Source organism: Arvicanthis niloticus, chromosome 7 (genome assembly GCF_011762505.2).
Source record: "Arvicanthis niloticus isolate mArvNil1 chromosome 7, mArvNil1.pat.X, whole genome shotgun sequence".
Classification (NCBI taxonomy): Eukaryota; Metazoa; Chordata; class Mammalia; order Rodentia; family Muridae; genus Arvicanthis; species Arvicanthis niloticus.
Window position 1 is genome coordinate 74747808 of NC_047664.1, and position 22296 is coordinate 74770103.

Below are 22296 nucleotides of genomic sequence, written 5' to 3' on the forward strand. Positions count from 1 at the left end.
TCCAGAGACAATTATATCAGGAGGGTTCTGACCTCATTGATAATTTAAAATGACTATGTTTATTTATTTTAAAATTATATGCATGAGATACTCGCCTGTATGTATGTATATGTATCACTTGTGTGCTCGGTGCCCACAGAGGCCAGAAGAAAGCATCAGATTCCCCAGAACTGGACTTGCAGGTGGTTAAGAGCCACCATGTCTGTGCTAGGAACTGTACCTGGGCCCTCTGTAAATGCAGCAAGTGATCTTAACCATTGGGTCTTTTCTCTACCCGCTTTGTCAATGGTTTAAACCAGTGATAGATAGGTTTTGAATGAATTGCTGGTATGTGGTAGAACTGTGGACGGTGTCGTGTGAGTTACAGGAAGTCGGTTACAGGGGATGTGTCTTGTAAGGGTACATTTTGTCCCAGGCTCCTTCCTGTTATGCCTTTTTTTTTCATGACTACCCTGTGGCAAGTGACTTTATTTCACTACACCCTCCCTGCCACGGTTCCCAAACAATGAAGCCAGCCGGCACAGGCTAAGACTTATAAAACTGTAGCCAAGATACGTCCTTCTATGAAGTATTTGTCACAGCGATGAAGAGTCTGAGGAACACAGTTGCTTAGCTCACTGCCTGGCACAAGATAATTGCTCAATGAATATGTGCTAGAAATAATATATGCTTGCAAAAAGCACCATGCCAGCCAAGATATTAGCCACATTGGTCTATTGTTCCTCTGGAAACATTCAGCCAAGACACAGTCTGGTTCATGGGTCATGAAATGAGGAATTCTCAATGGAAGATAAGACAAAAAATCTATAAAGGCACAGTGCCTCAGGGACGCAGTGTGTGTTGGAGCAGGAAAGCAGGTGGCACAAAATATGCAAATAAGAGCAAATGGCCTCCCTACCAAAGCAGTCCCCCTGGTGGGGATTGAACTTGCCTCTGGCTCAGAACTCACTTGTGATGTGCCAGCAAGACGGGACAAGGCGATGGTGAGATGTGAACCCAGGGACTCAGGGAGAGCATGCTGCTGCTCCAGTTTCTTCCCTTCCTCCGTGAGACTGAGTTAAAATGAGTTCAGTGCCACCTCTCTGGGGAAAATGAACCATATGAGGGACACACAAAGGCTGAACGGCGTCTCAAGGAAGAATAAAAGGGAAGCCTTACCTTTTAAAATGTCAGATTGATGGCTTCCAAACTGTGTTACACCAAACCCTGTTCTAGGAGTTCTACAGATCTCTTCACTAGAATTTCATTTCTACAAAGCATCTGGGCTCAACAAGCCACCAACACCCACGGATGTCTTATAGATTAAGCTTGAACTCAATAGAGACTTGATGTCACCTGGGAGTTTAACTCATTTCTATGAAAAGCCCTAAAAATGAAGGCTCTCTCATTATTCTTGCTTCTTTGAATAGAATTCCAGATGCTGCAAAGCAGCTGTTAAAAACAGAACAACCAAAAGCACTACTGAAAACAATACATCTGTGTGTACTTGAATTATCAAAATAGCAAAGCAAAATTTCAATGTTAACTGGATATGAAGAGTGATCCTAGCACCAATTATGTCTGATTTCAAAAATTCATGGAAAAGCTTCATTGTTCTCTTTAATTAACTCTATATAATCATTGTTGGGGAGCATATCTTAATTGACTCACATGCTAAAGCAGCACACATGCATGCATGCATGCATAGTTCTATATCATTTGGAAGTTATGGAAGGTGAAGCCCTACAGGTAAAGCTCAAATTCTGTGACCCACTTGAATGCTAAGACCACAACCTCCTTCTTCCTCCCCAGACCCTGCAGCAGGGGCTCCCACATGCTTCCCTGGGGTGATGTATGCAAAATTCAAGAGAAAAGCTAATACAGAATTGAAATGGAGTTCCCAGGGCTGGGGGATGGGCCAGTTAACAACATGCTTGCTGTCCTGAGTTCAGATTTCCAGTGCCCGTGTTATCCTAGAGTAGCCACATGCATCTGTAAACAACACTGGGCAGGAGACAGAGACAAGAGGATCTCTGGGGCTTTCTGTCTAGTCAGTCTAGCCAAACACATGAGCTCCAAGCTCAAAGAGACCCTGTCTCAAAAAAAAAAAAAAAAAAAAAAAAAAAAAAAAAAAAGCGGAGAGAGATTGAGCAAGACACCTAATGTCAAGCTCTGGCCTCCACAAAGGTGTGTATATACATGCATGCACTCCAGTGCACATGTACAAGCACACACAACAGAGGTCACACACCCTTTCTTTTGTGTGGATTACCTCAGTGTGGACATGCTGCTTCTGTGTGGGTATCCTCTATCTGGCCCTCTCTGTAACTCTATGTGATACTAACTTGGAAAACCTTGCAAGCAAGGGTGGCTATGATGTCAAGATTTCCTTTGGAAAGTCTGGCCCATTATCCAAATCCCCCTTTTGTTCTAGCATTTTTAAACATCATCCAGGGACCTATGAAATCTGTAGATGACATGCCATGAGGCAAAACAGCACAGGAAAAGGGTGGGACAAACAGGAACATCAAGTCTGGCTCCTTTTGTTTTAATTGAAAATAAAATTTTAATACAATATATCTGATCATGGTGTCCCCTCCCCGATCTCCTTCCAGACCCTCTCCACCCACCCAACTCCACACTTGTCTCCCCATCCCTCTCTGAAAAAAAAAAATCCACAAGCCAACCAGAGGGAAAAAAAGGAAAGAAAAGGCAGAAGAAACACACACACACACACACACACAGAGAGAGAGAGAGAGAGAGAGAGAGAGAGAGAGAGAGAGAGAGAGACTCCATAAAAATAAAAAATTAAAAACCATTAATCTACATGATAAAAATCACAGTAAGGTTAAAAGAAAGGAAGGAGGGCTGGAGAGATGGTTCAGTGGTTAAGGGCACTGACTGCTCTTCCAGAGGTCCTGAGTTTGATTCCCAGCAACCATATGGTGGCTCACAACCATCTGTAATGGGATCTGATGCCCTCTTCTGGTGTGTCTGAAGACAGTGACAGTGTACTTACATACATAAAATAAATAAATCTTTTTTAAAAAGAAAAGGGAGGAAGGAAGGAAGAAAGAAAGGGAAAAGAAAACATCCAAACAACGCAATATGAGGCAAAAAACAAAACAGATCAAAATCTTCAAAAATACCAGAGTTCACTTTGTGTCGGTCGTCTCCTGCTCAGCATGGGGCCTACCCTTAAGCGTCATTTCTATACCCAGTGAGACTCACTAGAGAAAAGCACTGTGCTTAAGAGAGATCAACCGGGTGGCCAACCCTCTAGAGCTGGCTGTCATGCAGACCACATTCACACCTCCTTCGTTCATCTGAACAGGGCTGGAAAGCCTAAGGAGTTGAGGCTTCGTATTGAGGGACTTTCAGTCCTTTCTGATCATCCTGTTTTCGTGTGCAAAAGGGTAGTCCTGTGCTCCCGTGTGCTGCTGTAACTTCCTAGAAGGATAGACGATAAAGAAGAAACACTTATGCTATCAGACTATTGGGGGGAAAATGTACCAAGGAACTAAATTCCACCCCCACCACACACATACCTCCAGGAACCCCATGCTGGGGAAAGAGAACGCTGGAGTCCCAACCCTAGATGGAACTCCTTAGAAGAGCTTCACACAGCTCTGATAACTAAGCAGAGCCAAGACAATGATGGCAGGACCACACTTGGACGAGGGCTGCTTATGTATGCATGCCTCCTGCATACATTAAACCTACCTGTCAAGTCAGCAGCTAGAAGAGAGACTTGGGGGTCACTAGACTCCTTTCTTAGCTCTTAGTCCAGGTCTGGCCACACTGAGAGAGTGTCACCTTTCTCTCCTTTTCACTGTCAGCTCTTTAATTAGCGTGGTGGGAATTGGTGCTGGAGCAGAGCTTGAGCCTCCAGAGCACGGCTGTGACCCCAACAGGCGCTTCAGTAACTGGGTTTAGCCTCATTCCATAGTGTAGTCTACCTTTATCCATTTTAATTCCCCATAATAAGAAAGTTTTCTTATAAATAAAATATATCTGCCTTCTCTGAAGTTTCTTCCTAAAATAAATTCCACGAGACAGCTTCTTCTGAATCTTGAATGTGACAAAAGTCACTCAGTAGTCACGCCTCAGAAGAATAGCGAGTTCTTTCTCCCCGGTCCCTTCAGCTCGGCTTCGCAAGTCTTCTTTAGGGACTATTCTCACACTGCCACTATTTGCTTCTTCACAGCTCCTGGTCCCAGAATGTCACTGCAGACTTTTTGTTGGATGCCTCACTCCCCCACTGTGTCTGCTCATGGACTTAGGAGGCTCACGTAGTCAGAGTCCTTTTATACGGTTAGACTTGGGGATCAGCAGACACAATGACAAACATCTTGGGCAAAAATAATCTAAGAGGATCCAAAGTGCAAACCAACCTGCCAGAGACTCTTCAACAGCAAATAGGTTCTCCTGTACCGTTTTATGGAAGTGTGTGTGCAGCTGTGTACATGTCCATGTCTATGTGTGCACTCGTGTCACATGTATGTACCCATGTGTGCATGCGTATGTGTGTGTGTGCGAACATGTGTGCATCTGTGTGCACATGCATGTTTATGTGTGCACTCATGTCTCATACATGTGTGTATGCATGTGTATGCACTCATGTCACATGTATGTACCCACGTGTGTATGTGTGTGCACATATGTATGCATCTGTGTGCATGGCCGTGTTTATGTGTGTGCACTAGGGTCACATGTGTGAATGTGTGTATGTTATGTGTATGTGCACCTGTATGCATCTGTGTGCATGTTTATGTGTGTGTACACTTGTGTCTGTGTACACACATGTGTATACATGTGTATGCATGTGTGTGTGTAGGTCAGAAGACAACTCAGAGTCCTCGCCTATCAAATGGGTCCTGGTGATCTAACTAGGGCCGTAAGGCTTGGAGGTAAGCACTTTTACCCAGTCAGCAATCTCACCGACTCAACTTGTCATTTTTGTAGCTAAGCCCCATAGGTTGTAAAGCATTGTATCAAAAAGTCAAACAGTAGAAGCCAGCTATCAGCCTCGGGCAGGACACCAAGAGCTGCGGTTGTTCTATGTCCCCTTTAAAGCTTACTTTGGGCTGTTTGTCAACTTCCTAAAATAGAAGAGTGGTTCCTGGGTCCTCGATGTAAGCCTTCCGTCCCTTTCTTTTTTCCTCCCTTCTCCCCTTCCTTCCCCATCAGGAGGTAGTTTCTTTGTAGCATTAAGAAGTTCAGTGAGAGTGGAATCAATGTCTCTTGCTTCTCTCTCAGGTCCCTGTCATGCAGACCCATCGGTATCATGCATGTGTTTCCACTCAAACAGCTTTTTGAGACATGAGGCTTGGGAGACAAGCAGGACGCCGACTCCATGAGCCTACTGCCTTCTCCCTGCGGGTCTCTTGCTTTATTCTGCAGAAAGACAAGAGCCCTCTGACTTGAGCCTTGTCTTGCTTTCACAGCAGCAGTCGTGGGTTTGATGCTTTAGTTTAGGGGTTTGTTTAGTAGAAAACCCATAGACAAACTGTGTCTAGAATAAAAAGCAAGTGCCCCTGCCACAGCTCTTCTGAGAAAGCTGGGGGGGGGGGGGGGGGGCTGTTTTAGGCCATGCTCACTAGAGGGCACCAGACCCTACAATTGTGTCCTGGGTCACCTCTACACCCAGGGCATGTACTTGGTCCGAGTCCAAGCTTACAGTTGTGGAAAGCTTTTGAATGCACATAATAAGATCCAGAGAGACTAGGACCATGTCTATTAAGGCCAAGTGGGCTTTCCGGATTCTGTTGGGAAGGCTCTCAAGTTCTGCTTCAGGGTTCAGACTCTCCAGTGGGGATTCTGGTGCCTCAGCAAATTCAAAGGCTCTGGAGATACACAGCTGAGCCACCGGGACTTCAAGAGTGGGTGTGGAAGCTCACGCCAATGTGCTATACAGAGACTTTTTTCTATACATCATAACTCTTCTCTTTTGATCCTCCCGCTCTAAGGTAGAGAAACCCAAAGTCATTATTTACTCAAAGTTGGAAGACTTGGCGTCCGGACCAATGCTACCCACCCCTTGGAGAAAATCGCTGTATTCACAGTATATTCTGTGGTCTTTTTTCCTTCCTGCTCTTAGACCAGCAAGGCACAGGAAGTGACTTCTCTCTCTTTCCGCTAGACTACCCACAGGATTATGGTGCCGAGCTGAGTCCAGTGCAACTGCAGCTGGGACCATGAGTTGTGCAGAACCCTAGGCATCTACTAAAGGGGTTTTACAGCTTAAAGAGCCCCAGCCTCTGGCTCAGACCGTGGAGAAGGGCAACAATGGCTTTTCAGGATCCTGCAATATCAGGAAGTGGAGTGGCTCTCTGTATATCTTGATATCTGGGTCAGATGCAAGAGAAGACAGAGTAGCAATTGGTAAAACAGCAGCCCCCCCTCACTCGGACTGTGGGAGCAATGCTAGCTAGCATTTTACCATTTACACTGCGACCTTGTTCTTGCCTGCACCTAGAGAAGATTATGAAGTAGACATGTTTCCTGTCTGACTTCATCAGTCACAGCACGACCTTGTCTAAGGCTGCTGTTCTGTGAGATTGCTTGTGGCAGGCAAGAAGACCTATGGCCTAGCTCCGAGCAGCAGGCCAGCTCCTGTCAGCATCCAAAGTGAAGCTTTCTCAGGCTAGCTCCTAGATGTCTCCAAGGATATTCCTTTACTGGCCTGTGTTGTCTTTCTGCCTAGGAGTTATCATAAGAAAGGTCACCACATTGTTAGAGTTAATCCCCACATGGAGAATTGCTGCTGATCCACACAGAAGTGTGTGTGTGTGTGTGTGTGTGTGTGTGTGGTGTGTTTCTATGTGGTGTCAGTGTGGTATGTGTGGTGTGTATATAGGGTGTGTAATGTGTGTATATGTGTGTATGTGGTATGTATGTGGTGTGTGTGTATGGTACGTGTGTGTGAATGTGTGGTGTGTGTGTGTGTGTGTATGTGTATATGTGGTGTGTGTATGGTATGTGTGTGTGAATATATGGTGTGTGTGTAGATGCCTGAGGTCCTGGAGGCTTGACTTCTTTGAACAGCTAGCTATCACATCATTTTGTCACTTTACAGCTGTGTTTTGTGTCCTTTAAGCATCTGTGTCCAAGGTCCCATCTGACTTTACAGGGCAGGGATGGGATGTCGTTCAGTAGTGCAGTAACTGCCTGTGATCCATCAGATCTGAATTTAATCCTGGTCCCTTAAAGGTGAGGACACCATACCCAAATTGTGGCACAAGCCAAGCAATAATGAGTGTTAACTTTGTTGCCAAATCTTTCCCCAAACCTATGTCTTTATTCTTCTGCAGTCTATACAGGCTCTCACCCTAGGACAGGTTCTTCAGAATGTTCCTACTTCATAGCTATCATAGGCTTCGCAGACATATCTACTAAAGTCCAGCTTTTGAGTAAACATCCTGAGTGGTGGTCTGTCCTTTCTACAGGATCTCCACAATGTCCAAAGCAAAGTTTTCTAAGTCCAGGCAGGCACTGACGTCATCGCATCCTGGCTAACAGCTTACGTTGTTGTTCTCTTGGAATTAGGGGTAGTGGGTAGAGAAATATATAGGAAGCTACTTGTTTTTAAGGAGTTTTGAAACCAAAAAAATATTTCAACAATTGATTACCTGAGCAAATGGGGAGAGAAGATGAGTGTCTCTTTATACATGTCTCCTAACTTATTAAAAAAAAAAGGTACTCAGGATTGGGAGATGATGAGAACCTGGAGTTTGATCCCCAGAACCCACATAGAAAGCCAGGTAGGACACACTTGAGAGCCCAGTACTGGGGAGGCAGAGACTGGCAAATCTTGGGTACTCACTGGCTAGTCAGCCTAGCTTAACTCCCAGTGAAGACCCTGCGCACGTGCATGCACACACACACACACACGCACGCACGCAGAGAGAGAGAGAGAGAGAGAGAGAGAGAGAGAGAGAGAGAGAGAGAGAGAAAGAGAGAGAGCAATTCTTCAGCTGGAGAATGAACTCTAATATGTATAGACCGAGCTTTCTGTATTCCTCATGGAGACCCCATCCTCCAATTGTTCAGGTGGTAATTTTCAGCTGGTTCGGCACACAGACTCCAGCAAGGAACATTAAGATAGTCTCTAGAATGTGAATACAGCCAAGCTGGATGAATATATAGAAATGGTGATTCTAATCGTTATTTTGCTTCTAATCAAGACAGATCTGAATCTCCATTTTAATCTCCAAATCCCCACTGTCACAGGATGAAACCAAGTTGGAGCCCAGCCTGACACCTTCCTGCCTTTCCTTTCTGATTCCCATCCAACCTGCACGCTCACCCTTGAGAGATGAAAAGTAAAAGATGACCCTGTGTTATACTGTGATGTTCTGAGGTAACAAATTACAGCCATGTGTCAAATGATCACGAAATTAGGCAACCTTTTCTACATATTCTCATATCGTTTCTGACCCTTGTCTCTCATCGCCAATATGATGTTAATCTTCATTTGTTTATAAGTTCCTCATGTGTAGTCCAAAAGCACTATATTTTATAGATAGACACCTAAAAATACCAACAGTTGTCAAAAAGCCAATAAAACTACTGATCACGCAACTTCAAGACTCTCATGCCTTGATTTGTTCCAATAAGTCTCTATAGTCTCTAATGACTTGGTAATGATGTAAACACATTGGTGAGAACACACAGACACTTGAGCTCACAAGAGGCTGGGCTTTCAAAAGAATGACTTTTGAAAAGATCTATTTTTAATCATGTGTGTACACACATATGATTGAGGATACCCACAGAGGCTGAAAGCACCAAATCCCCCCAAAGTTGGAGTTACAGGCATTTGTGAACTGCCAGACATGGCTGCTGGTTGCTGGGAACCAACTCAGGTCCTTTGAAAGCAGTACACACTTTCCCACTGAGCCTTTTCTCCAAGCCTCAAAGTTGACTCTTTCTGTCAAAAGATTAAAAGGCAAAATACTCCAATCCATTAGTGAAACATAATGAGTTTATACTTTGTTTAAATGTTTGCTGTTGACAGTAGGAGCTAAGAAGAAAATGAATGCAACCCTAAAAGCAGCGAGAAAAAGGTGGGCCGTCCAGGAAAAGAACAAGAGTGCTTGGTGCCATCTGCACAGGGCACCTGCACCAAATGCCACTGCTTACCCCATAGGAAGTAGTTCTATAACTTAAAGTTTCAATTTTTTTATACAGGTTTTTTTCTGAGATAATAAAGAAGGGGAACCCCTCTTGTCTCATCTTTCTATACCTCCGCAAGTGTTAAATAATTAAGATTCCTTCCACCTGGGGTATCCTTAGGAAAAGCAGTCTGCTTTGAGTACTTCCCTGGAAATAAAAGTTTACCCTTTAAGAAAAGTGTCTCCACAAATGATTTTAACACTCTCATAGGAATAAAGCCATGGACATGGGACTACCTACTAGTGGTGTGGATTGTTTAAGATTTATTTTATTATGAGGGTTTTGCCTGAATGTGTGTACGTGCACCATATGGATGCCTGGTCCCCATAGAGGTCAAAAAGTGGGCATCAGATCCCCTGGAATTGAAGCTATGGATGGTTGTAAACCATCATATGGGTGCCAAGATCTGGGAACCAAGCCCAGATCTTCTGTGAGAGCAGCCAGTGTTCTTGACAGAGACATATCCCTAGCCCTGTTAAACTTGTTTTTAGCATCCATGAGAAGAGAAGAACATTAGAAAAAGGTGACTTCTCATTCTGCAGAAATAATTTCCTGAGTGGCTTATAGTAACAGCCTACATCTGAAGTCCATTTGACAGAGGAAGAAAACATAGCCTAAGAAAGAAAATCTTAACTCCAAGAATGTCTTCTGTTCCTTTGGTTGTCCTGGAAGTTGGGTGCTCTCCCAACAGCCCGTCTGGCCCAGTCAGGTTCAAGTATACAAACCCAACTAAAGGTTCAAGAACAAAGAAACTTGGAGTTACCTACCCAATCCCTGCTCCCAGCCTGTAGGCTCATCTTTTGATACTGAAGTCTAGTCATGGACTCAACTCACAATCTCCAGTCCACACATGGACCTCTTGAAGTCACTGGTTGTGAAAAGCCTTGGCTGTGACAACTGTGTGCTTTGCTCTTGACCACGGGGCAGGACCCACATTCATGGATGTGGGTAGAAAGTGGACTGCATCCAGCTTCGAGTTTTGAGGGCAGGGTCCCCACAAATCAAGCCAGAAAAGTCCAAGCCCTGGAACACATTCCTACTCCTGAAAACCAATACTCGTGGGACCCCAGTGCTGGAAGCCAGATCCTTATTTTAGGAATGGTATGTTATAACTAGTAAGCTCCCACACAGAAATTCATGGTGATGTCTAACTAGCTGGTGCCCCGTTCTTGTCACTGATATTTTTCAATGTGCTGTTTCCCCAACAGCAGTTGTGGGCTTCTCTTCCACAGGCTGAAGTATATTATCAGCAGGACATAGGTTTTGCCAGCCTCAGCTGTGCTCCTGCCTCTCCAGAGTCTGATAAGCAGAATCTTCTTCACGTTTCCAGAATTCAGTTCAGAACGATGCCCTGCTCAGGAACTCACCACTGGCTCACATGTGATATCCAAGACTTGAAGGTCACTCATGTGTAAGTATTTAGATATGGTTCTCTAGGAAGATGATTCCGATTTTATCAGTTTTTCTTGCAAACACTTCTAGAGGCAGACTGCTAAAGTGAGTGAAATTTCCTGAGACTGACAGTATTACTCAAAGTGTTTCAATTGATTACATTTAAAAAAAAATACAGACTTTAAATAAAAACTACAAGCTTTTTCCTTTCTTTTTCTTTTCTTTTTTTTTCTTTTTTCTTTCTTTCTTTCTTTTTTTTTTTTTTAAGCAACAAAATCAAGTGAATGCCACACACATACAGTAACTATTTTGGTTACAGAAATAGGAGCCAAAAATAAATTAATGTAATACTAGAAAACAGAAATTTAATTAGGCAGAAAAATAGGCAATAATTTTCTCTGGCCCATGCCATTTGCATGAGCTAATCACAATGGTGCTGGTAAATGCCTTGACCAGATACAGCAAACCAGGGGGGAAACATTTAGTGCCACGGTATTTTTAATACACATGAATATACAAAGTTGATCAAAATGAAATGTTTAAAAGATAAAATCCATCCAGAATAAAGCTACCCTCCAGTATCTAAAATAAGCCTTAAGCGCCAGTTAGAACAAACTTTCAAGTTAGGCATGCCCATGAGATGAAGGGTGCTCTCGAACACAATGCACAGGGACCATTCCTGTCATTTTCCATCAAGCCCACAATATAACTGGGACAAAAAAACCACATGGGAATGGCTTCCTATTTAGACTGACACCCTGATTGTATTAATTCTGGCTCTCTTCAAGCCAGTCTAGCTGATGATGCCTTGGAATGGGAAAGAATGCATCAATGTAACAAGACTGCACATCACCATTTTACTAACTTCTGCTTGGAAACAAAATATTTCGCACACTGCAGCATCATCTGGATGTTTTAAAGTAGCAAATAACTGATAAAAGAAACATTGTTTTTTTAAAAAAAAGTTTAAAGTCTCTTGAAAGACACTTTAATTTCTTTTTAAATACCCAGCTTTTATAGAAATTAAGAAAAATTCAGCAGGTTTACTTACTCCTGCTGGAGAAAGGATATACAAACCCCCATCGGGGACTGTTGCTGGGTCTTTGTGCTATCTCTGTGACCTGGGATTGGTCTTACGTGTCCCACAGCCGCTGTCACACCCTGCTTTAATGCTAGGAACCAGGGACAGTAAGTTAGAACACGACTTCTCTATGAAAAACGTAATGGGGGTGGGACAGAGCTGCCTCGTGTTTTCTTTACTGAAGAAAAGGTAAGTCCTTACTAGATAGTTCTACATTTGTAGCAGTGACGGAGTGTTGATGGAGATGTGTGTTCGGTCTTCTTGGTCTTCTTTTCCAGCACCACACAACCAACTGAATGTCAGTACAATAGTCTTGACGATCACTTATCTTCTTCTGTTCTAAAACCTCTTTCTGAATACTGACTTTTAAACTTACTTTTTCCATCAAAAGCAATGAGTTCGGTTAGTTACATTGCTGGGTAAAACTTTAAATGCTCACAGAAACAAGAGAAAGGCAAAAATAATAATAATAATAATAAAATAAAAAAGAAAGACAAGAAAAATGTGCCAAACCTTTCAATAGCATTTGGGTTTCCAATTGAAACATTTTTGTCTAATAAATTAGCTGCAAGAGTTGTTTCAAAGATAGTTTTAATAGTTTTTGTTCTATGATCAGTTTCAAATATATTAGAAACCAGTAGCCATTTTCTTAACCTTTGTAACCCACAGTCAAGTATATGGCTGCGTGTGTACAAACATCTCAGGCCATCAATCACTTACACTTGGAAAAGTGCCTCTCCTTAAAGAGTGACGGTTCACCTCCAATGTAAGTGATTAATAAATATGCTTCATGAAGGGGGGAAAAAGACAAAATATTTATAAATATGCATTGCCTCTAACCAAGGCAAGGTCTGTTTTCGTCACTTGCATAAGAGAGTAACATGACATAACCCTGTTTCGTCTGCTCCAGTGAAGAATGAAACATGTCCCTTCAAGCATGAAGAAATGAAGTGTCAGCATGCTTAAGTTCTGAGTCACAAACAATTCAAGATATTTCAGAAATAAGAAGTCCAGTTTTCACCTAGATAAAGTGCTATCCTCTTCATTGCTGCAAAATGGCCACTGACATTTTCAACTGCAGTTTGAGTTCACATTACACCACGAGTTTGCATGTTCATTTGCTGATGTATTACGTCACAACATAACACGTTCACAGTATATTATAGTGTGTGGAAGTCAACTGACGTCCCAAATGAAGCCAAGGACTATGACTCATATTATTTGTAGGAAAACCAAGATCCATTCAATGGCAAAACACCAAATCAACCCTTTTAATAAAAGGTACCAATATGCAAATGCTCTAATAAATACACACATAAAAAAGGGGGGAAACGGTGAGATGAGGTTCTTCCAGGAAACTGTCTTGTCAAGCATTCTAGGAATCTGAGCCAGAGAAACAGCCACCATCTTACACTACCACCCACCTTCTAACACTTCCTGTGACCCACCTCATACTGCACTAATTCCAGCACTACTCACAGTGCCTCATAAACAGACTAAATGTTAAAAGAAGAAAAGGGGGAGGAGGAAGAAGAGGAGGAGGAGCAGGAGGAGGAGGAGCAGGAGCAGAAGGAGGAGGAGGAGCAGGAGGAGGAGCAGGAGGAGGAGCAGGAGGAGGAGCAGAAGCAGAAGCAGAAGCAGAAGCAGAAGCAGAAGCAGAAGCAGAAGCAGAAGCAGAAGCAGAAGCAGAAGCAGAAGCAGCAGCACTGTACAATCTGCTGATGGTCATCAAGGTGAACAGAGTTTTTGATTTATCTTCCTCATCTAGGAAAGATGTTGGTGTTGACTGGCTAGAGAGAGACCTGCCAGAGGTGGTGTCTCAGCCCTGATACCACTGACTGCAAGACATCAGCAGGATTGTAAAGACAGCTTGAAGAGCTTAGAGGTACCAAATATGAGAAGAATACAACTACAGGACCTGATGGAAGAAAATTATTACTAAAACTGAACAGCATTGCGCTATTTTCCTGAAACTTGGCTTTTGGTAGAAAGATAAGTAACTTTTCACTGACCACAAAATACATCTTCCTCTTGACTTTGCCTGCCCTGAGCTCCATAATGTCTTAGCCCCTGGGATTCTACCAGCTAGGTAAGCACAGCTGGGTGCAAACACTGGCCACCAACGACAGCCTTACCTCACCTTGCTCCAATGTGGAGGATGATTCCGGCATCTAGGCCACTCACTTTTAAACATTTTCACTTGCACAGACTTAAAGCTATGGTTGTAGCCCTAACAGATGAATATCTATCTACCCAACCCCTCCCGTCAGAGGAGGCAGGCACGCTAACAATGGGTAGCAATGCTTCCAGGGACCTGTCGAAGGAATGCATGGAAAGGTGGCCCCGGAAACCATTCAGGAAGTCTATCAAACACTCAGTATGGACCATGACATTTACAGGAAATATCACTCTAGTTTAGCCAGACAACAAGCGGCATAACATTCACCCCAATCTTAAAATTAGCAACAGTTATTCATATAAATCTGACTATAATCTGACTGCAGTTAACTCTACCTCAGACCAAAACAGAGCCAGGAGTAGTGCTGCATGTAAAAACACAAAGGAAGGAAGTTTAACACTGCCAGACCAGTGGGTATCAGTGATGACGTCAGCGGGCCGCTGGGGGGAGGGGAGGTCTGCAGAGAAACAAGGCTCTAGTGCTTTGAGTATTTCCCTGCTTGAATGAGTCTCCTGCTCCACCAAGTTATTCTCTTGATTGATAGAATAAAATATATCCAGATTCTGAATTTTTTGATATATCTGACGTTAGACCATAGAATTCCTCAATGGCTTGAGCGTCTATTTTCTGCAACAAAGGAAAAAAAAAATGTAATTATTGACTACGCTTTCTGGGCAAACAAAATTTAAACTGTAAGACACATGATTTAGTACAAAAAAAATGCAATTAGGAACCTTTGATGATAAACAGTTTATTTATTCCATACATTTCACAGATGCAAACTGCTTTGGGGCAGGGGGTGCGGAAAACAACCCTTTTCTCTAACAGTAACCATACGGAGATGCCCTTTGAAAAACTTAGGCCATCTGTCTTTCAGGTAGGTAGTCATGAGAGGGGTCTGTGAATAACCTCAGTTCTTTCAATTTATCAGAGCCCATTTCTTTTAGTGTCTACTCTACTAAAATGGCTACCATACTGGGTCAAAACAGATTCCACCTTGGAGAGTAGAATTTATAATATTCCTTTACGAGAAAATGAATGCATAAAGTACGAAGATGTAATCTAAATAGTTCCATACTCCTGGAAAGTGGGTCTATTTAAGTAACATTTGCAAAAGTTGTCCCATCCCAAAATCCCTCCTCCACCCTGTGCCCACTGAAGGCCTACCTCTACAATGTCGTCATCAAACAAAAGCCAGAAGCCATGACTTTTCACGATGGTGATGTAATGCCCACGGTTAGGACCACTGGAAAAGAACGAAGGGAAGAAAGTCACCTGGTAAGCACGCACTTCTTTATAAACATCCCAATTATCAACAAGAAAATCTAATGTCATCAAGTCTAGCTGCCACAGTGACAAAGACCTGGACTCTCAGCTACTTGGAGGAGGCTGGAGCAGGTCAAATCCAGCCTGGGCACCATAGAGGTAATGCTGTTTCCAAATTAAAAGAACTGTGGACTAGTTTTTGTCTAAGTGCACAATTGGAGTGCTGGCACCATGCTGGCCATAGGGGTGTACAGAGGCCCAATGGGGAAAACAAATTCAAATTCAGTAATTAGGAATTACTGTCTCCCTACTACCTGTCGGAAAAGCAGTGAGCAAGATAAAACACGCCTCCCTGTTCACCTTTACCTTCCACAGTGAACGACTACAGCAACCAGATCATACATGCGGTCCAGGTTCACAGCGTCACTGGAGGTGTTGAAGAGCCGGAGCTCCAGAGGGAAGACTACCCGGTAAGACAGCTTGGTGTACCTGTGGAGCTGCTCCATGTACTTGAACCTCTTCAGGTGCAGGGCCAAAATCATGGGCAGCTTTTTGACCCTCATCCTAAGAAAGCATGAAACAGAAAACCAATTGTACCCCAACGCCCATTAGAGGAAGAAAACACACTATTGCCGACACAAACAAGGCAGCAGGGGACCAGGAAGTATCCAGACTTTTCAAGGCAGAAGGATGTACCCATGTATAGAGACTGGTACACCCTGCATCTTTAGCTAACACAAGTAAGAGAAGGTCACAACCACACATCTCCATTTGGCCACAGCAGATGTTCTCTCACTGTGCCTCTGCTTGAAGAATGGGATGTATCTGGGCAGTGCATTCCACGGTATGTGGACAGGAGGTCCGACGATTTAAGAAAAAGAAGCTGGGGAAAGTGGCAGGCAAATGATACAGACAGAACTTCAGGTGCTAACGACCAGCAAAAGAAATCTTCTGGCACACACCCGGGCATCAAACACCAAAGCTGCCAGGCTCATGCCCACTCCTTACTCTTGTGATTTCCTGCCATGTGGGTCCCCTACCACGGTTCTCACTCTAGGTGTTTATGAAATGCAGGGGTTACCTTGGGGGCTATTTTCACAAGCATTAGGAGATGGAGGGGCAGGGGCTATTGTCAAATCTGAGCACAGCTTCGTACCTTTTTTTTGAAGCTTCTACACGTGATAATGCATTGAAAGTTTTGAGAAATACTGCCCCGGAGGAATTGTTCTGGTTCCAACCTTACATAAACAGTCCCCACCCCCCACCCCCCACTATCTGACCATTAATTAACATTCCTGGGTAAAGTGTCTGTCCCAGTAAAAGCTGTGTAGATAACACTGCTGGGGCACAGCACCCAGCTCTCCTCCCCCCACCCCACCCCCACTGATGAATGTGCTGAATTAGCACAAACACTGCTGGACCTGTACACACTTTAGTATGTGTGTTTTTTAAAAGGACTGATTCTAAGAGAATATTTATTGAGGAGTCTCCTAAGGTAAAAACCCTCTTCATAGAAATAAACAAAACAAAAACATCAGACAAGACAGGCATGATGGCACATGCCTTGTAACTCCAGTGCTGGAAGGGAGGGGCAGACAGGAAGAGGTAGGTTCTAGAGCAGCCTGGGCTATAAGCCAGACCCTGTCTCATAAAAACAAATTGGTAGAAAAACAGTAATTACAGGAGACCTCCATGTTTCCCAGGATCGTGTGTCATTTTAATACACAAAACATCCAGAGTTGAGAAGAAAACAACTTCATGCCACACAGGTAGAGCCAGGCTGCCCGAGGTAAAGCAAGATCCTCAGTGTGAGAGGCAGAGACAGTGCCCACTAACAGACAGCACCTGCTGTCTGCTCTTGGGATTGGCCTTCTCATGTCGGTGGCATGAAGAAAGATACACATGGGTAGGGTTAGGGTGAAGGAGGCTGGGCAGAATAATTATTGCAACCCCGGGTCTAGATCCTCAGCTTTAGAGGGCACCATTGAGTGTCTGTGAGCTACCTGGAAATCTCCAGAACCAACAAGACAAACATATCCCAAGTGGGAGTTCACAGAGAGATTAAACTTTCAAGTTTCTCGGTTTCTGGGGTTGAAATAGTGGTGAACACCGAGTTAGCTCAGAGGATCCAAGAGCTGTCATTGGACAAGACGGAAAAAGATGGCGGACCCTGGATCTGATGCCAAGTGAGAACTTGGTAGCTTTCTTCAAGACAGCTTCTTTAAGTAGCCCTGTCCTCCTAATGTCCCTATCACGGATTCTTGCAACTGATGCATCCATGGTTCACGGCTCCTTATTAAATAACAGATGGTTTTTAAATCTCTGGCTGTAAATAAGAAGGCCAAAGTCTACGGGAAAAGCAGCAATGCTGTGTGTACTGTGTGCTGTGTACTGTGATAATTTATTAAACTGCTTTATATAACTCATCCTTAATCCTGAGAGGGTAGCGAGGATGTTCAATCCCCACTGTTTACCAGTATCTAGCACACGGTCATATTTGGTACTGTTGATGATAAAAAAAACCATGGACAGACAGACATAGGACAGCTCTCCGAGGGCAGCATTCTTAGCCAGTGTGGTTGTTTCAATATGCTTGGCCCAGGGAGTGGCACTATTAGGAAGTGTGACCTTGTTGGAGTAGGTGTGTCACTGTGAGCCTGGGCTTTAAGACCATCATCCTAGCTGCCTGGAAGCCAGTCTTCTCCTCGTGGCCTTCACAAGAAGATGTAGAACTCTCAGCTCTTTCTGCACCAGGCCTGCCTGGGCGCTGCCATGCTCCCACCTTGATGACAATGGACTGAACCTTTGAACCTATAAGCCAGCCCCAACTAAATGTTGTCTTTATTAGAATTGCCTTGGTCATGGTGTCTGTTCACAGCAGTAAAACCGTAACTGAGACAGCCAGGTTTTCTGAATGAGGTTGCTGACTCTGTGAAGCTTAGATCGCAGACCCATGGAGCCCTTTTGACAGGAGACCCCCCCTCCCTGCTTGCACGCACCTCTTCTGAGCCTCCTGTTTGCTGCAACATGTTTCACAATAGTATTTTTGTTCACTACACAGTGTTTCTGTGTTGCTGAAGTCCCTGTAGAGAAAAATATTTTCACCTTTTAAAAAACAGCGTAGACATACTTAATACCCCACATTTAAACCCCTCTATTACCTGGAAGGTAATTCCCAAGTGAAACTGGGGAAAACAACCACAAAAGAGCCTTCCTAAGGCTGGACTGTTACACCATTAGAGCATGTCTACAGGCCTGGGCTGCGGCTTCACTGTGAGAGTTAGAAAAGGAGTGTGATCTAAGCCGGGAGTGCTGGCACACACCTCCAATCCCAGCGCTCTGGAGGCTAAGGCAGGAAGATGGGAACTTAAAGCCAGCCTAAGCTACACTGTGAGTTCAAAAGCAGCCCCCACCCCCAAACAAAACAAAATTTTATTTGAAGAGATACAAATTAGAGTTTCTAACAAATTCAGAAGGGGGAAAAAGGCAGAATTCAGTAGTAGTGGTGGTAATAGTAGTAGCAATAATAAGAAGGAGGAGGAGGAGGAGGGGGGAGGAGGAGAAGAGGAAGAGGAAGAGGAAGAGGAAGAGGAAGAGGAAGAGGAAGAGGAAGAGGAAGAGGAAGAAGAAGAAGAAGAAGAAGAAGAAGAAGAAGAAGAAGAAGAAGAAGAAGAAGAAGAAGAAGAAGAAGAAAGTAGTAGTAGTAGCAGCAGCAGTAATTAGGAAAAAAACAAGTCTGCTTGAGCATCATGTCAGGTCCCAAAAAGGCAATCATAAAATCCGAAGTTAGCATTTCTGTATGAATTAAAAATGGTATATTAGAGATTCCATTTTTCAAAGACAACAAAGAGTTAAAGATACTGAAATCAGAACTGTACACAACTGTCCTTATGTCCAGCTTAAACCATCAGAGGAAGGGTGTAGGGGTGTGGCTCAGGTAGTAGAGTGCTTGCCAACACATGCCTGAGGCCCTGGGTTCCACCTTCAATGCTGCATAAACTGGATGTGGTCTTGCAAATCCATAACATTTGCACTAGGGAAGTGAAAGCGAGAAGATCAGGAGTCCGAGGCCACCTGCCATCACCTAGTTGAGTTTGAGGCCAGCCTAGGCTACATAAGATGCTGCCCCCTCCTCTCTCTCTCTCTCTCTCTCTCTCTCTCTCTCTCTCTCTCTCTCACACACACACACACACACACACACACACACACACACACTCTATTCTCCCTCACATACACACATATTCTCTCTCTCTCTCTCTCTCTCTCTCTCTCTCTCTCTCTCTCTCTCTCTCTCACACACACACACACACACTTGGGTCATCAAGAGGTGATGGCCCTCCACCCACCACTGCTGTCCCCCACACCCCAGGATAAGCACTTTAGTCTGCCTTATTTTAAAAACAAAGGCCACTGTGGCTGTGCTGGGTATAATCTCATCAGAAGTCTCTGACAACTACTTAGAGCTTTCGCCTTCTAAATGTCACGGCCTTTCATTCTTTTCTAGATTCAACTCTGAATTTCTGTGGTCAGCTTCAAAAAGCAGAAAACATTTAGAATCTACTGCCCTGTAGTTTGAAAAATGCCTGTTGACACTTCCTTCTCCTAGCAGCAGAATGATCAGGTTCTATTAAACAGAAAACGGTATTAATGAGCTATCACTTACAGAGAACACATCAAAGGAAAGCATTGTCCATTTGCTCAATTCCCAGATAGGCACAAGGTCCTGGGGATCTGGAGAATAGCTACACTCATACAGAAGCAAGTATAAATGAGCCCATAAGTTTACCTTATTCATGAGCCACTAGAGGTGACTCCCCTGCCTAAGATCTCCCACTAACAGTTTGCTGCTGCACTCAGGAGAAACAGTCCGACACCCACACTCATAAGCCCTGGGCCTCAGACTCTACGAATCCTCCGACCCTGCCTCCTACTCTAGTCTGCAGCTTCCCGATCCAGGCACTCCTGTGTGGGCTGTGCTCCTCTGCTGAGGAGAACATGTCGGAGCTACTTCCTCGGCAATGAGAGTGCTTTCCAGAGTCCCCCAGAACTGGAATGCCTGGCTACTCAGAACTCAGGGAACCAGCTGTCTCCAGGGTGGGTTTGCCTAGAAAGCCCCCAGGCTCTGATTCCACTCAGTGGGTTTTCTTTGATTTGGTTTGGTCTTAAGGGTGTGTGTGTGATTGTGTCTGTGAATGTAAGTGTGTGTGTGTACATATCTGTGTGTGTATTGTATAAATGTGAGTGTATGTCTATGTGTGTTTCTGTGCCCGTGTGTGTACTTGTGTGTGTGTGAATAAATGTGAGTGTGTATGTGTATATGTCTGTGTGTGTCTGTGCATGCACCTGTACATATGAGTGTGTGTAAACATGTGTTGTATGAGTGTGTTGTGTGAATGTGAGTGTGTGTTTGCATGTGTCTGTGTGCAAGAGTATGTGAAAGTGTCTGTATGTTGTGTGGATATGTATGTGTGCATGTGTCTGTGTATGAGTGTGTGTGAATGTGTGTATGTGTGTATGTCTGTGTCTGCGTGTGTCTGTGTGTGAATGTATGTATGTGTGTGAGAGTATGTGTATGTGTGAGTGTGTGTGTATGAGTGTATGTGTGTATGAGTGTATGTGTGTATGAGTGTATGTGTGTATGAGTGTGAGTATGTGTGTATGAGTGTACGTGTGTGCATGTGTGTAAGGTGTGTGTGCATTATGTATGTGTGTGTATGTGAGTGTGTGAGTGTATGTGTGTGTATGTGTGAGTGTATGTGTGTGAGTGTGTACGTGTGTCTGCACATTATGCACAGAGTCAGAAGAGAGCATCAGTTGTCCCCTCTATCACTCTCTTCCTATCCTTTGAGGAAAACCTCTACCCAAACCTGAGCTCATGTTTTCTCAGCTGGTCCTAAGATCCAACCATCCTCCTGCCTCCACACACCTCAGGAACGTTGGTTACACACATGCACAAGATGCCTGGCTTGTCACAAGAACTCAGAACCATCAACCTTGATCTTTTGGATTACACATCAAGGACTCTTAAAAGGGCAGGGAGAGACCGTGTATGTTTTGATCACTGGAATATATATCCAGCCTGATCCTGCTGAATGAATGAATGAATGAGTGAGTGAATGAATGAAGACAGATAGAAGAATAAAGTTCAGGGGAAAGCAAAGAGAAAAGAGAAAATTAATGTGTCCTGGAATCATTAAGGTTGTTCTCTAAGAGACAATGTCCAAGTCAGGTGGACGGAAAGAGGCACGCTGGGGAAACAGAGTCACAGAGGTAAGGCACAGCAGCGGGAAGGGCCACAGTTGCAGGGAGCAGCACAAGCTCGGGTATTACAAAGGAGCCAAACAGGCATTCTTTGTAGGCTGGGATAGGATAAAACACAGCGAGAGTTTTCAAGACATGATCATCCCGAGTCTCAAAATCCAAAATGCTAGTCCCAAGCATTTAGATAAGAGATACGCAATCTGTATTAATTTAAAGGCTTCATGTGATGGTTTGTATAGGCTTGGTCCAGGGAGTAGCACTATTTGGAGGTGTGGCCTTGTTGAGTCGGTGTGTCACTGTGGGCATGGGCTTTAATACTCTAGACCTAGCGCCCTGGAAGTCAATCTTCCACTAGCTGCCTTCACACAAAGATGTAGAACTCTCAGCTCTTCCTGCAACATGCCTTCCTGGGCACTGCCATGCTCCTGCCTTGATGATAACGGACTGAATCTCTGAACCTGTAAGCCAGCCCCAATTAAATGTTGTCCTTTATAAGAGTTGCCTTGGTCATGGTGTCTGTTCACAGCAATAAAATTGGACGACACCTCATGATGATGGTATACACCTTTAATCCCAGCACCTGGGAGGCAGAGGCAGGAGGATCTCTGAGTTAGAGGCCAGCCTGGTCTACAGAGTGGGTTCCATGACAGTGAGAGCTACAGACAAAAACCCTGTCTCAGAGAGAGAGAGAGGTAGGGGGAGAGGAGGAGGAACATAACACCATAATAAAAAGTGTGAAGCTAGCATGACAATGAACCTGAGAAATGGGACCGGAGGGTAGGCCAGTGAGGGGCTGGCCCAGCAGTAATGGAGCAGAGCAGGTCTGTGAGCTCACACTGCTAGTTTGTAGAACAAAAGTGCTGGACATGATGCAGTACACTTGTAAGCTTAGCACTCAGAGGCTTAGGTAAGGAAGTTTGAGGCCAGCCTGGGCTACATGAGGAGGTTCTGTCTCTCACAA

General features: G+C 44.1%; 1 protein-coding gene across 2 annotated transcripts in view; it reads right to left on the reverse strand.

The window, feature by feature from the left end:
- Positions 1 to 10887: 10887 nt before the first annotated feature.
- Usp46 (ubiquitin specific peptidase 46) overlaps positions 10888 to 22296 on the reverse strand; it is a 68032-nt gene continuing 56623 nt past the window's right edge. For both annotated transcript variants that reach the window (XM_034508751.2, XM_076938658.1), the window contains exons 6-9: positions 18074 to 18157; positions 15441 to 15638; positions 14976 to 15054; positions 10888 to 14435 (exon numbers count right to left, since the gene is read on the reverse strand). In XM_034508751.2, coding sequence (XP_034364642.1) covers positions 14334 to 14435; positions 14976 to 15054; positions 15441 to 15638; positions 18074 to 18157 — 463 coding nt within the window. In that variant the 3' untranslated portion in view covers positions 10888 to 14333. The remainder of the gene's footprint in view (positions 14436 to 14975; positions 15055 to 15440; positions 15639 to 18073; positions 18158 to 22296) is intronic.